Genomic DNA, 14,523 nt, shown 5'->3' with positions numbered 1-14,523 from the left:
AAATATTAATTTTAAATTATTATACTGTTACTTCCTTGGAATAAATATCTTGTATCTTTCCAACTAAAGTATGGTGAAAATAAAATTACAGAAAAGTATTGTTCTAAATGATGTACATATAATTTAGGTTAGAGTGTAGTTCTCTTTTTTATCATATGGAATATATAAAAAGTTTGTGTATGTGAACAGTCACTAGTCAGAAAAATAGAAATATATTAAAAGGAAAACATTAGTAGAAACACTTTGAAGTGCTTATCAAACAGTTTAATTGAATATTGTAGAATAATATTAAATAATATTAAGACAGTTCTGAAAAACATAAGAATTACTTATGCTTGCATGGGAAAAATTTTTTATTCATTGTAAAGAGAGTAATTATCAATGTGCTACCGATTTTTATTTGAGAGAAGTCTGGAGTAAATTAAAATTCTTAGTATATACCTAGAAATATTTAATGTATTGTTAAAATGACAGCTTTACTCTCTATTTTGGTTTTCTTTAATCATTGGTACTCATTTAATCTCCTAGATATTATCTGAAATAGAAAAAGAAGAATTTATTAGAAGTAAAACCAATTGTGCCAGTTCTGATTTTGTTCCTGAGCCTGGTCCTGATGACTTGCCTATGGATGAACATGTTTTAACAGGTAGATTAAATTGCTTATATGATTGATCATAGTTATCTAAAAAAAAAATTGGACAGTTATTTTTTGTTCTTTTGATATTTAGAAAAAGAATTACAATATTTTTAAATTATTGTGCCTTTGCTATACTTATTCAATTGCATTCCCTCATAGGCTTCTATGCCTTCTAAATTAACTCGATTTAAGTAAATTTTTCCACATGTTCGCTGATTGCAATAGATATGCCTGTCCCTGATTTTATTTAGTATCTCTTTACTATCTCTTAATTATTTCTTAATGAGACACACACACACACAGACACACACATGCACACTCACAAATTTTATTTTCATATTAAGTTTTGTGGAATATTTTAAGGAAAGTTATATGACTTTATTTACTTCAGTAGAATTTCTATGTATATTAAACAATGTATTTTATTGCTGCATGTTATCATTTTGGGAATATGTTGACATTATTTTTTCCCTTTAAAATTATTTTTATACTTTAAATTGAATTAGTTTGACAGTTTTGATCTTACAAATAATGATGTTATTTTTCTTCATGAATGCAGATGATGCTGATATAAATTTTGGATACTGTGAAGTGGAAGAACAATGTAGACAGTCTTTTGAGGCTTGGCAAGAGAAACAGAAGGAACTAGAAGATAAAGAGAAAGAAACTCTTAAAGCTCAGCGGGATAGAGAAAAAAAACAGTTTCAGGAAGAAGAAGAAAAGAGACATTGCTGGATGGAACAATTTAAAGTTGAAAAGAAGAAATTAGAGAATATTCAGAAGGTATTTTGCTCTTGTTTTTCATACAATTTAAAAATCAGTAGCTACCTCTGAAGAATATTGATATTTGGATTGTGGTGTAGATTGAGCTTAATAGTATGGCTTTTAATTACTTTCTGATAGAGGATGAAATTGACTCTGAATTAACAGTATTTAATATGAACTCCTTTATTAGTTTTTATTGAAATTCATTCAAAGTTCAGACACACTTTTAATCTTGGGGAACAGTGGAGTCTATGAAGTTTCAAGGGTCATCCTGCATAGTCTGAAATTTATAATATAAACTGTTGTTTTTCTTTATACCATTCTAAACATTGGAAAAAACAATGAAAAATTATTGAGCATGCTTTTTCCAAAGTGTGTCATATGCTACGTGGTCTGGCATATGACATATTATGTAAAACATATTTAAAAGTAGTTCAACCATTTAGGTGACAGTCTGTGCCCCACCTTCATCATTAAGCTACTGTCTCCAACTGGAAATTTTTGATGTGAAGTTTTGTGCTGTTTTATTTCTGTTGCATGTGTTCTTGTTTTTTTTTCCACTGGGAGGTCCACACAATCAGGTCATGGTAGTGGTATATAGGTATCGAGAATCTGGTGGATTTTAGGACCCTACTTGCAGGTCATCAGAATATTTGGAAAATATCCAGAATATCTGGATAAGAGGCATGACTGACATCTCTATCTTTCGTAATTAAATATACATTATCCAGAACTTGATGGTTTTGAGTGTTGCGTATAAAGAACATTAGCTTGTTCAGTGTTTTTTAGTCCTGTATGTTGAGTACATTTCATTTCTTGACTATGTAAAAAAAATAAACACATTAAAAGAAATTGTAATATTGTAGAACCAGTTATGCCATGACTATTTCTAATAGTAAGATATGAATCTTTTACTTTAATTATGTTTTCTTTCCCATAGACCAGAATGACATAGTCATTTCTGAAATCCAAAGCTTTTTAAAAAATATTCCAAAATAGCATTGAATATAATGATTATCAGAAAAGTATTTGCTGGTTTGTGTTAAAATACATAATTGCTATTGAGTGTTAGTAGTTTTTTCAGATTTAGAAAACATCTGATTTCAATCCTGTTCACTAGGGTTGTCATTTTTATTTGTTTTATAATCAAAAATTTCTGACTACCTTAAGGGGAAAGCATTCAGCTGTGTGCTTAGATGATGCAAAAGAGATCTAATACCAAACCTCACCCTCAAAGAATTATAGCTTATTTTTTGAAACACATTTGGAATTTATCATAAAATTATGATTTAAGAAAATGCAATATTGTTAGGTATAATGATTTACTAAATATGTCCTTTATTATGCCTTGGAGCTTAAAAGTTTCCAGTGGGACTAGTCCACAATTTTATGATTTACTCTAAATATATAATTTACTTTCTTTCAGTAGTTCTTTCCTGGATTCTTTGTTAGCTGCCTCTCCATTTTCCAAAATAGCAATCATAAATCTCTTAAGAATTATACCCAATTCCTCCTCCCTCATTATTATCAAATAATCATATAACTTTTTTTTGCCTTCAACTTTTGCAAACTTTCTCTTCCTTTTAATTCCACAGCTATTTAGTATCAACATCCGTACTCATCTTCTTTTTAATTATTAATGGCCTTCCTTCCTATCTCAGTAAGAAAGGTTTCTTCCTTCTGCCAAAGTTTAGCTTTTCCTCCTCTACTTTATATTTTATCATTTTTCAACCTACCCCTGCTTTTTCAATATGCTGAGACACCCCATCATCTTCTCCTTTTTTATTGTTTATAAGTATGTTCAATTTTCTCCTATCCCAAAAACAAAACAAAAGAATAATCATGAGATCATTCTTACATTTCACTTTAGCTGTTCTTTGATTGGCTTTTTAAAGGCTGTGTGTGATAGGCCTCTTAAAGAGTGGTTATTTATACTATATCATTTTTTCATTTCTCATCCAATTCTAATCCTATTTAAACTGATGACTTTTATAAAAACAGAGCTGTAATTATTTTCCTAGCTCAAAATGCTTAATAAGTGCTGAAAATATGTTTCTTTTCTTGAAAACAGTCATTTCAAATACAATCTTCTTTATGAAGCCTTTCATGATCTAATTATCATACTCATTATGATTTTTCATATTTTTTCTCTTGTAGTAAACTTATTCTGCTAAATTTGGGGTAGTGTGTAAATTTATGCTAGTGTTTTCACATGATCAGAAGAGTTTTTGAAGAAGGGGGTTGTATTTTACTGATCTTCATTTATTCTGAAAAGTCTTATCAAATGTGTTGATAAAGAGTTGTTGAAAGAAAACCATTGCTTGCTGAACTGATTCATGTAAGTTAAATGGTATGACGTGGTGAGAAAACAATTGTATACAAAACCCATTCTACAAACATTATTGTAATTTTTCCCGTGCCCAACAGTATTTCAAGCCAATAAATTATATGCTGTAAATAAACATACTCAAATGAATCTAACAACTTTCCCAGGTTGCAAACATCTTTATGTTCTCAGAATGGAAACTTTAGGTATTATTTATATGACACTTCAGTTTGAGATTAAAGTTGTTATTTCAGTACTAAAAATCAAAAGCCATTGGGTGCATTATCATCTTTAACTATTGTTTACAAATATATTTTATGAGAATCATATATAATTAACATGATATATTTGATATTTGAGTATAACCATATTTATTATTATCATATGTTCAGCAAGAACAGGACAAGATGAATGATGAACTCTCTAGAGAAGAGAAAATGTGGAAAGAGAAATTTAAACAGCATGAGGTACCTATATGTTGTTTTTAATTTGCACATTAACCTTTGTTTATTTGAAATACGTTACTTTGCTTGAAATGTTTATTTTTAGATAATACTGCCTAAGTAGTATAAGATTTAGTTTATTACAGCATTAAATATTTAGTAATCCTCAGAAACACTTCTTGAAATAGAATGTCTTGAAAATGAGAGTTAGCTGGTTTAGTGAGTGTTGTCCATATAAAATTGTAATTCTAAAATTTATTTTAAGGTTTGAGGCAAGGTACCATTTTGAACATTTCTTTATGTTGAAAGATTGTTATGAAAGCTTCTTTTCCTAAACACAATTAATTTTGTTTTGAATATAAGATTATTTTGATGATATGTTGATGAAGTTTTAGTTTTTTTATTCCACAGTTTTATATACAATTATTTTAAGTAATTACAAATTTAAAGTGTATATCTCCCATAAACTTGTTATTTAGCTAAACATTATCCTCTTTTGTATTTCTTTCAAATCTTTTTTAAAATTTATATTAACGCACTCCTGCAAAAGTAGGTTTCTACTACACGTAGTCAAATTAAAAAGCTGGTTAAGCATGTAGAGTCATATGAATGACAAGGGACAAAAAAAGACAATAATAGCTCGCTTGTATATAATCCAAATGTTAAATTTAATAGAGCTGTCAAAATACCTATAAATATAATCCAATAACAAAATACTTAAACAGGTTATGTGAAAAAAAACATAGCATGTATAATGAAGTACCAAGTGTACATTCCGGAGTTTAAAAAATTCAGTATATAAAATTTAAAAATTCAGTGGATGAATTTGATTGGACATAGCAGATGAGACCATTAGTGAAATGAGACGGTTCCATAGATAATATCCAAATTAAAGCACAGAGAAGAAAAAAAATGAGAAAAGAGGAAAGGAGCTCAAGAAATACATGATACATAGTGAAAAGATATAAAATTTGTATCATATCTTAAAAGGAGAGAAGAAAGAGATTGGAGCAGAAGCAATGAGGTAAAGAGACAGTGGTTAGGCATCAGGAGAAATACCTAATGTAAATGAGGGGGTGATGAATGCAACAAACCATGGCACGTCTATACCTATGTAAAAATTCTGCACGTTCTGCACATGTGCCCCAGAACTTAAAGTATAATTTTTAAAAAATTAAAAAAAGAGATAATGGCTAAAAAGGTTTCAGATTGTTTTTAAGAAATCAACCTGAATGGTCAAAGATGAAACATAATTTCCAAGTAGGATAAATAAAAAGAAACTACCCCCTTGGAATAAATAGTACAATTATTGAAATTCAAAACAAAGGAAAAACAAAGTCTTAGAAGCATCCGGAGGATAAAAGACACATCACCTAAAAAGGAGTAACAGTAAAAAGACAATTGAAATATTTAATGATAATGGTTTCTTTGTTCATTTGTGTCCTTTGAATCCTAACTCTTCTTCCAATTTTCAGACTCATTTTTTAATTTCCTGGAGTATACACTTAAATAGTTATCAAAAAAAATTTTGGATGCTAGATTTTCTCAATCTTTGTTTGCATAGTTGAAAATATTTTTATTTTGCTTTCAAAAATTAATGGTCAGTTTCTTTGGGTGTGTAGAATACAGGTTTATTACCACTTTTAACAATGTAAAGATAAGACTTCATTGTATATTTTTGCCTATGCTATCTATGATTGCAAACTTGTTGCCTTTTTCTTACATTCTTTTGAAGCTTTTGGATTTTTCACTTTATGCATTCTTCTACACATATTTACTGGTTTTCTACTATGTCAGGCACTTCTCTGAGTGTTTAAGATATAGCAGTGCATAAAACTGAAAATAATCCCTACTTTCAAAGATGATACTTAATTCCCAAGGAGGATAGATACAAAGAAAATCACATCTTGGAATTTAATAGTACTATTCCAGTTCAAGACAAAATAAAATAAAGTGTTGATAAATAAAAAGTAAAATAAGAAAAAAGAAAAATAAAGTGTTAGACACATCCAGAGGAAAAAAGAGGTGTATTACCTAAAAAGGAGCAACAGTAAAACTAACAGCTTCCATTCCTTAGAGTTCTGAAATATTGCTAGCATCTGTCTAAGTGTGTTGTGTATGTGTGCAGGCAATGTTCCGTCTTTCTCCCATGGCTTTTTGTTGTTGTTTTTAAGAAAATGTATTTTTCTATTATTTTCTTCCTTTCAGTTCTTCTCAGTTCTTTATTTAGGAACTCCTACTAGTCATGTGTTGGAGTTTCTGTGTTAATCTTCTTTACCTCTGACATATATATTTTTTTATCTTTGTTATTATTTGTTGTTTTGGGAAAACACCCAATTATTATTTTTTTTTAAGTAATAAGCTGTCCAGCCATTCTATTTTGATTATCTGTTTAAGTGAGTCATTTTTATTTGAACACTTGAAATATGAGGTTATTCCTCTTTAAAAATTTTTCTAAAATATCTTTATTTAAATTTTTATCTAGTTTATTTTATAGTTCTATTTTCTCAGAAATTGGTTCTTCCTTCTGGTGATTAAAATATAGTCTCATATCCTTTGTGTTAGTTTCCCTTAGATATTTGCTTGATTTTGTTGATCTGCTTACTTTGGTTTAGGACTCTTGTGAAAATAATATTTTCTCATTTAACTCCAAATATCTCATTAAATGCAGTAATATGTGGATCATTGAGAAGGGAGAAGATAAGTCAGTAGGTTTTTATATTGTTTGTATTTAGGGACTACCTGGCTTTCTTGGTATCATAAGTTTTACAAAATAATTCCTATTTTTGCAGTCTCAATACTAGCTCTGAGTCTTCTTTATCAGAACTCTCAATCCAGAAAATTTAAAGTCCTCTTCTTCTACGTTTTTTAGCCTGTGGCTTCCCTTTTGTTGTTATCGTTTGTTTGCTTATTCTGTGTCTTTCTGATTTTATATGCTTTCTATCTTCAAGGAAATCTTCAATTTATATCTGAGTGGCTTAGTACACATAGTAACATTAAAGTGTCAACTTAACAACATGATTCAATCTCATAAATATTAAAAAAGTAATACCCTTTAAGATAAATGACTTTAGCGTCACTAAATTTTATAGGAACTTTATTAAGACTTTAGTTTTAGTATTTGTTTTCAATCTATATTTCAGATGACATTTTAGTAACATCATATATTTAGTTTACACTGACTACCCTGTATCTTACTTTGTTTTAGGAGTATATTAGAAACTTGCATTTACAAATGGAAGAAGAAAGAACAAGATTTAAAGACCTACAAGAAAAAGAAAAAATTTGTCTGTTAAAACAACAGAATAATGCAGCTGTTAAAATTCAAGCTAAATATAAAGCATTTATAGCCTATAAAAAATATAGCCCAATTATAAAAGAGCAAATTGAAAGTAAGAAAAGGAAAGCACAGGAGTGGAAGGAAAAGAAAGCAAAAATACAACAGGAGGAGGAAGAAAAACGACAGAGATTAGAGGAGAAACAAAGGATAAAAGAAGAGAGAAAAAAGCAAAAGGAAGAGGAAAGGAAAGGGAGAGAAAAAGAATATGAAGAAAAAAAGAATATTGTAAAACAAGAAAGAGAGCAACTAATAAACAAGGAAAAAATAAGATTAAGAGAAGTCGCAAGCCAACAGCTAATACTAAGTAGTGCATTAAAGAAGAGAGGATATATTAACAAACATTTAATTCATGAAGATATTTCATATAATAAGGGTGATATAGCCAAAAAGCTAGTGGATGAAAATTCAAAGAAGCAGGAAGATGTTCTCCTTTGGCTAGTTGAAGAATCAAATAAGAAAGAAAATGTAGATAGACAGATTATATTAAAAGAATCAACACAAGTAAAATTAAAAGAATCTATATCAAACCAAACAATTGTGGCAGATTTTAAAATGGAAGAAAAAAATGAAAACCTAGCAAAAAAGCAATGTTCAGAAGAATTGGTCAAGCAAGCAAGAAAATATGAAAATATAGATAACAAAACTGAATTGGGAAACCTCGATCTAAAAGAAAATGTGAAAGAACAGTTTCAGCTGCAAGAAGTAAAGTTGGATATACAAAAACAAGAAATTATGGAACATGTTGTAAATGAGAACGTGGGGGAAAAAAACCAAATAATATTAGGATATAACCAAGAAATCAGTGAGGTGAAAACCAATGAAGAACAGAAAATAATTAAAGATAATCAGCAGAAAAAGGTACAAATAGTAGAAAAAGAAAATAATGGATTGTTATATAAAGATAAGGATACTTTAATTATTTCAATGAAACAAAAACCACTATCACTAACATCAGAAAATTCTGAAGATAAAGGAGAAAACATAATACTACAAGAAAAAGAAATTGATTTAAAATTTAAAGAAATTGAGGAGAACCCAAAAGACAATGCATGGAATAGTGACGTGATTTTTAACACAACTGATACCATGACAAATATAGAAGGCAAAAGAAATGACCAAGATTATGTGTTAGGTACACATGTTCCTTGTGAAGAACTGAGTAACTGTAATGCAGAAAGCTCCATGGTGTCTAAAGAAGTGAACTCTCTTAAATCTGAGATTAAAGATATTTCAGAAAAATGCCCTGAAAATGGAGCAGAACCTGAAAGCATGACCTGCTCTGTACCAGAGTCAACCCTTCTATCTTCTATTGAAGAAAAGAGACTAGCCTGGATAAAATCATTTAAACCTTGGCTTGAAATTTTCAAGCAAAGTCAACAAAAGAAAATTGTTAGAAGAAAGAGACCTGTGAAATGTCCAGCCAACATGGCACCTGCTTTGGATACACTGGAAATTCTTCAGTGTGGCCCTTGGGATACTTTACAGCAGGTATTTCTATTTTTATAATACTTTTTCATATTTAGTTACAATTAGCTCTTTAAAAGATAACTTTTCAGATCTTAGAAAAAGAAATGTTTTATATACAAGAATTCTGTCTCTTGTTTAATAAAGTTAGGAATGAAATATTACCCCATTTGAGAGGGAATATATGTTAAAGATCTCAACTAAAATTGTTTGAGGCATCTTCTCTAAATACCATTCTATAAAAAGCTTTGCTTTATATATTTTTTAATATCTTGAACCCTCTGTCAAGGGCCCTATGGTCAATATATAAGCCTCTAAGGATGAAGCATCTAGAAATGTAGGGTTGGAATTAGAGTAGGCAACTCCTAAGTAAACAGTTTGCTTTAGACTTAAGCCACCACACCACATAGTGGCTCCTTTTGTAATAAAGTGGATTTCCTGTCCATGACCACTGCTGTGGGCTTACAATATACAAGACCCTAGAATTCCTATCTAGAAACAATTATTTAGTCATGTGCTACTTAAAGGTGGTGCATATATGTCTAAATGTAAAATAGTTGTCATCAAATGTTACTGATTTTCTGTGGTTATGGAGAACATAGTTTCAACCAAAATTAGACACTGAAACTAACTTACAGAAAAACAGAAAATATTTTAAACAGTGTAGCACTAGAAAGGACTTATGGTTAAAATACATATATTTAGTTAAGGACTGAAAGTCAAATGTATTCAATAAAGTTTAGTTTTTTGACAGACTTTCTTACTAGACAGATGCCTAGGAAAAGCAGCAATCATATTAATAGATAAACATTATTTTGTTCATTCACTCAGCAATATGATGAGCTAAATAAGCAAAAATAAAGAAAACCCAGTCTTTTCCTTTACAGAGCTTAAACAAATAAATATGCACATGAATACATTATTATGAATCTTCAGAATTGTTATAAATAAGATTTCGGAGTATCTTGTGAGATAATAAAAAAATAGTGGGATTTTGAAGAGATCTGTGATATATGAAATAGCAATAAGAGACAAGACATACACTTTTAAGTGTCTTTTATTTCCTGGTAATGTACTTGCCATGTCTATGAGGTCTATAGAGTTATATATAGAATCTCTCATCTGCTCTTCCCTAATTTTTTCCTTGGGCATGTTATCTCTGGAATTATGTTTTAGCACTTTTCTTTATCTGACGTATTACTGCAGACCTTCCAATATGATAACATCAGCAATTATTTAATTTTTCTCATGAATATCTGTTAAAGCTAGGCACAAGTGATTGCTTCGTGCCTATAGTGTACTTGGTTTGAAAGTGAAAATGAAGTTACAGAAACAGTGGTTTTCCTCCCTTTCTTTGTAGGTCTCTGTTCTGTTCAATGAGAAGGAAGTTAAGATACGTGAATCTTAACTTTTTCTCCTTGGCATTTCTTCTCCAGTCCACTCTCTGTTCCTTCTTTTGAACTCTTGTCAATGTACATAAAATGATAATTAACTCTTTCTTTTACTTCTTAGACCAAGGCCTGGCAAACTATTAAAATCTATAGAACACCTGAAGATTTGTTGAAATGTGGATTCTGATTCAATAGGTCTGGGAATCCACCCATTCTGCATGTTTGCAATTATTCTAAATGACAATGTTGACACTAGTGCATGGACTAATCTGAGTAGTAGTGTTCTAAAGGGCACCATCATCCTCTCATCACTTCTTAAAGCAACTATCGCAAGAGTTTAATTTGGCTTTGAGGCATCAAATAGACAATATAAAGTTGAAAAGTACATGTGGATATGCCATATAGACGCTAAAGTGTTAAGAAAATGTCATCTTTTATTACCAGACAACTCCTGTTAATGATTGCATTTGGTAGATGGCTTATCCTCGTGTCTTCATTCACCACTGCTACTACTGATCCATGGCTTGCTTTCTTTTTGACTTTATATTTTCTTAGCTTTAGATCTTTGTCCTTATCCTGACCACTCACTGCCATTCTTGGAATGTCCTTCTGGAGATAAACTTAGAAAAGTTTATTGTCCACCAGTAATGCATTCATTTTCTTAATGTTAATCTCTCACTTTGAGACTTCAGGATATAAATCAGATCTTCTTTTTGTCAATACTTCTTTACACATTGCCAGGCAAATAAAGATACTCCTTAAGTTACAATTAGGTTGCATCCAGATAAACCTGCATAGCTTACAATTGGACAAAATCATCTGGCCATATGGTTCACTATAGAGTATTTGTTGTTTACCCTGGTGATTGTGTTGCTGACTGGGAGCTACAGCTTCCTGTTATTGCCTGACATCGTGAGAGATTGTCATACTTTATATTGCTAGCTTGGGAAAATATCAAAATTCACATTTGAAGTATGGTTTCTAATAAATGTCTGTTGCTGTCACACCATCGTAAAATTTTTTAAAATTCTACATTAAACAATCTTATGTCAGGAACCATCTGTAGTGGCTTTCATTACCTGATTATAGGATGGATGGGTGGGGAGATGAATAAATAATTCCAATTGAATGTTAATCTTATCTTCTCATCACTACCAGTTTCACAGTTTAGATAAAGGATATTGACTGAAGAAGAAATTAATGTAAAATTGTTGGAGTGTAGTTTATTAGACTGCTAACAAGTTCTATATTAAGACTTTCTAATTTTATTTCTGCTATTTACTGACTGTGTCACCTTATGCAAATGCTTGACCTCTACGAGCCTCAGTTTTGTCTTTCACAAACTGCAAGAGCAATATCTATTATATAGGATTATCGAGTTTTATAATGCTGTCTGTAAAGAACATGACCCAGGATTTCTAGTATCACTTGTCAAATGTGGGTCTCAAGCAAGCAAAGAAAAAGACAAATGTTTTTTTTTTTTTTGAGGGCTGCTTAATAGCCTGTTTCATCAAAAAAGTTATAAAGTTGAAAATATTAAACCATTGGGTTATATGTAGTAATATCTCAAAAGAGAAGAGAGCAAAAATTGTAGGTAATGAATATATTTTTATTTTTAAATGTTTTAACTATTTCGTCTTTTATTTTTGGCATTTTGCTACGAATGGTAACTTGTTTTAAGTAACAACAGCCACATAAAATGGCACTGAGCTTATGGATTTTTAAATATTGCTTTATACCATAACATGAATAATAATATTTTAGCTGTTTATTAACTTTTAGATCAAGAAGTCTCACTTCTCTTATACAAAGCAAACTGTAATGTACTGCTATTAGAATGACACGTGAATTGTCTGAAATTATTGTGTAGCTGTTTTATTCAAGCCACGAATTATACCTTGGACCCAGTCCCTTTGCAGCTGGTTATAAAAACAGTATTATTTTTCCATACTGAATAGGTTTGAGATTAGACCACTGAATAAATGTTCTGAAAAAGTAAAACAAAAAAATAGACTTGTTGCTTTCATTACTTTTGTAATTACAGTTTACCATAGATTGCTGCTACTTCTTAGGTGAACTCCAGAATAATTGAGAATAAAATCTCTAAAAGTTTATTGCTGGAGGAGAGAGATCCAAGATGGCTGATCACTAGCAGCTCGGGATCGTAGCTCCCAGTGAAAGCGCAGAGAACAAGAGGACGCCACACTTTGAGACGAATTTTTGTTGCTCACGGACCAAGAGATTCCCAGCGGAGGAGCCCCATGGGTCGCCATGGCAACTCTTGTGGCCGGCGCGGTGGTTTTGCTGGTGCCTCAGCGCAGCAGTTCTCGGTGCAGAGTCCGGAGATTCCCGGGCAGAAAAGCACCATCAATCTTAACACTGCTGTTTTGGCCGGCGCAGTGGATTGCTCAGATTTTGGCACTGGGAATCAACAAGTTGGACTTCCGCTCAGAGACCTAGTTAGAAAGTTGGTAACTACAAAGATGACAGAGGGATAAATATGTAATGAAGGGAAGAAACCAGCCTAAAAAGGCAGAGAATACTCAAAATCAGAATGCCTCTCCCTCTACAGGGGATTGCAGTTCCTCATCAGCAACGGAACAAGGCTTAATGGAGAATGAGTGTGTTCCATTATCAGAAGCAGGTTTCAAAAGGTGGGTGATAAGAAACTTCTGTGAATTAAAAGAACTTGTTCTAACCCAATGCAAAGAAACTAAGAATGTTGAAAAAAGGTTTGACGAAATGCTAATGAGAGTGGACAATTTAGAGAGGAATATAAGTGAATTGATGAAGCTGAAAAACACAACACGAGAACTTCGTGAAGTATGCACAAGTTTAAATAGTCGAATTGATCAAGCAGAAGATAGGATATCAGAAGTCGAGGACCAGCTCAATGAAATGAGATGAAATGAGAAGACAAGATTGGAGAAAAAAGGATAAAAAGGAATGAGCAAAGGCTCCAGGAAATATGGGACTATGTGAAAAGACCTAATTTACGTTTGATAGGTGTACCTGAATGTGATGAAGAGAATGAATCCAAGTTGGAAAATACTCTTCAGGACATCATTCAGGAAAACTTTCCCAAGCTAGCAAGGCAGGGTAATATTCAACTCCAGGTAATACAGAGAACACCACAAAGATATTCTTCAAGAAGACCAACCCCAAGGCACATAATTGCCAGATTTATTAGGGTTGAAATGAAGGAGAAAATACTAAGGGCAGCCAGAGAGAAAGGTTAGGTTACCCATAAAGGGAAACCTATCAGACTTACAGTAGATCTCTCAGCAGAAACCCTACAAGCCAGAAAAGAGTGGGGACCAATATTTAACATCCTTAAAGAAAAGAACTTTCAACCCAGAATTTCATATCCAGCCAAACTAAGCTTTACAAGCGAAGGAAAAATTAAATCTTTTGCGAACAAGCAAGTACTTAGAGATTTCACCACTACCAGGCCTGCTTTACAAGAGCTTCTGAAAGAAGCACTATACATATAAAGGAACAACGAATATCAGCCTTTCCAAAAATATATCAAAAAGTAAAGAGCATCAACACAATGAAAAATTTACACCGACTAATGGGCAAAACAGCCAGCTAGCATCAAATGGCAGGATTAAACTCATATATATTCAAATTGGACAAAAAGCCAAAACCCATCGGTATGCTGCATCCAGACCCATCTCACATGCAACAATACACAAAGACTCAAAACAAAGGGATGGAGGAAGATTTACCAACCAAACAGAGAGTAAAAATAAACAAATAAATAAAAAGTAGGAGATGCAATTCTCGCCTCTGATAAAATAGACTTTAAAGCAACAAAGATCAAAAGAGGCAAAGAAGGACATTACATAATGGCAAAAGGATCAATGTAACAAGAAGAGCTAATGATTCTATAGATCAACGAGACAGAAAATTAACAAGGACATCCAGGACTTGAACTCAGACCTGGAACAAGTAAACTTAATAAAAATTTATAGAACTCTTCACTTTAAATACACAAAACACACATTACCACCTCACACCTATTCCAAAAGTGACTACATAATTGGAAGTAAATCACTCCTCAGTAATCGCATAGCATTTCACAGATTTAAATGAAATATTGGTTGGCTGCTTGTTTATTTTCTTCCCTTATTCCTTCCTGTCTACATCATTAA

At 31.6% G+C, this 14,523-nt stretch overlaps 1 protein-coding gene across 1 annotated transcript in view; it reads left to right on the top strand.

The window, feature by feature from the left end:
- LRRIQ1 (leucine rich repeats and IQ motif containing 1) overlaps positions 1 to 14,523 on the top strand; it is a 219,348-nt gene that overhangs the window by 9,264 nt on the left and 195,561 nt on the right. Inside the window, exons 5-8 of the mRNA XM_012442102.3 lie at positions 529 to 646; positions 1,197 to 1,420; positions 4,121 to 4,195; positions 7,380 to 8,999. Of these exons, the coding sequence (XP_012297525.2) occupies positions 529 to 646; positions 1,197 to 1,420; positions 4,121 to 4,195; positions 7,380 to 8,999 (2,037 nt within the window). The remainder of the gene's footprint in view (positions 1 to 528; positions 647 to 1,196; positions 1,421 to 4,120; positions 4,196 to 7,379; positions 9,000 to 14,523) is intronic.

This window comes from Aotus nancymaae, unplaced genomic scaffold (assembly GCF_030222135.1).
Source record: "Aotus nancymaae isolate 86718 unplaced genomic scaffold, 86718_ANA_hifiasm-v0.15.2.pri h1tg000016l, whole genome shotgun sequence".
Lineage (NCBI taxonomy): Eukaryota > Metazoa > Chordata > Mammalia > Primates > Aotidae > Aotus > Aotus nancymaae.
Note: the sequence above shows the minus strand (reverse complement) of the source record. Positions and strands in the feature narration are given on the sequence as shown.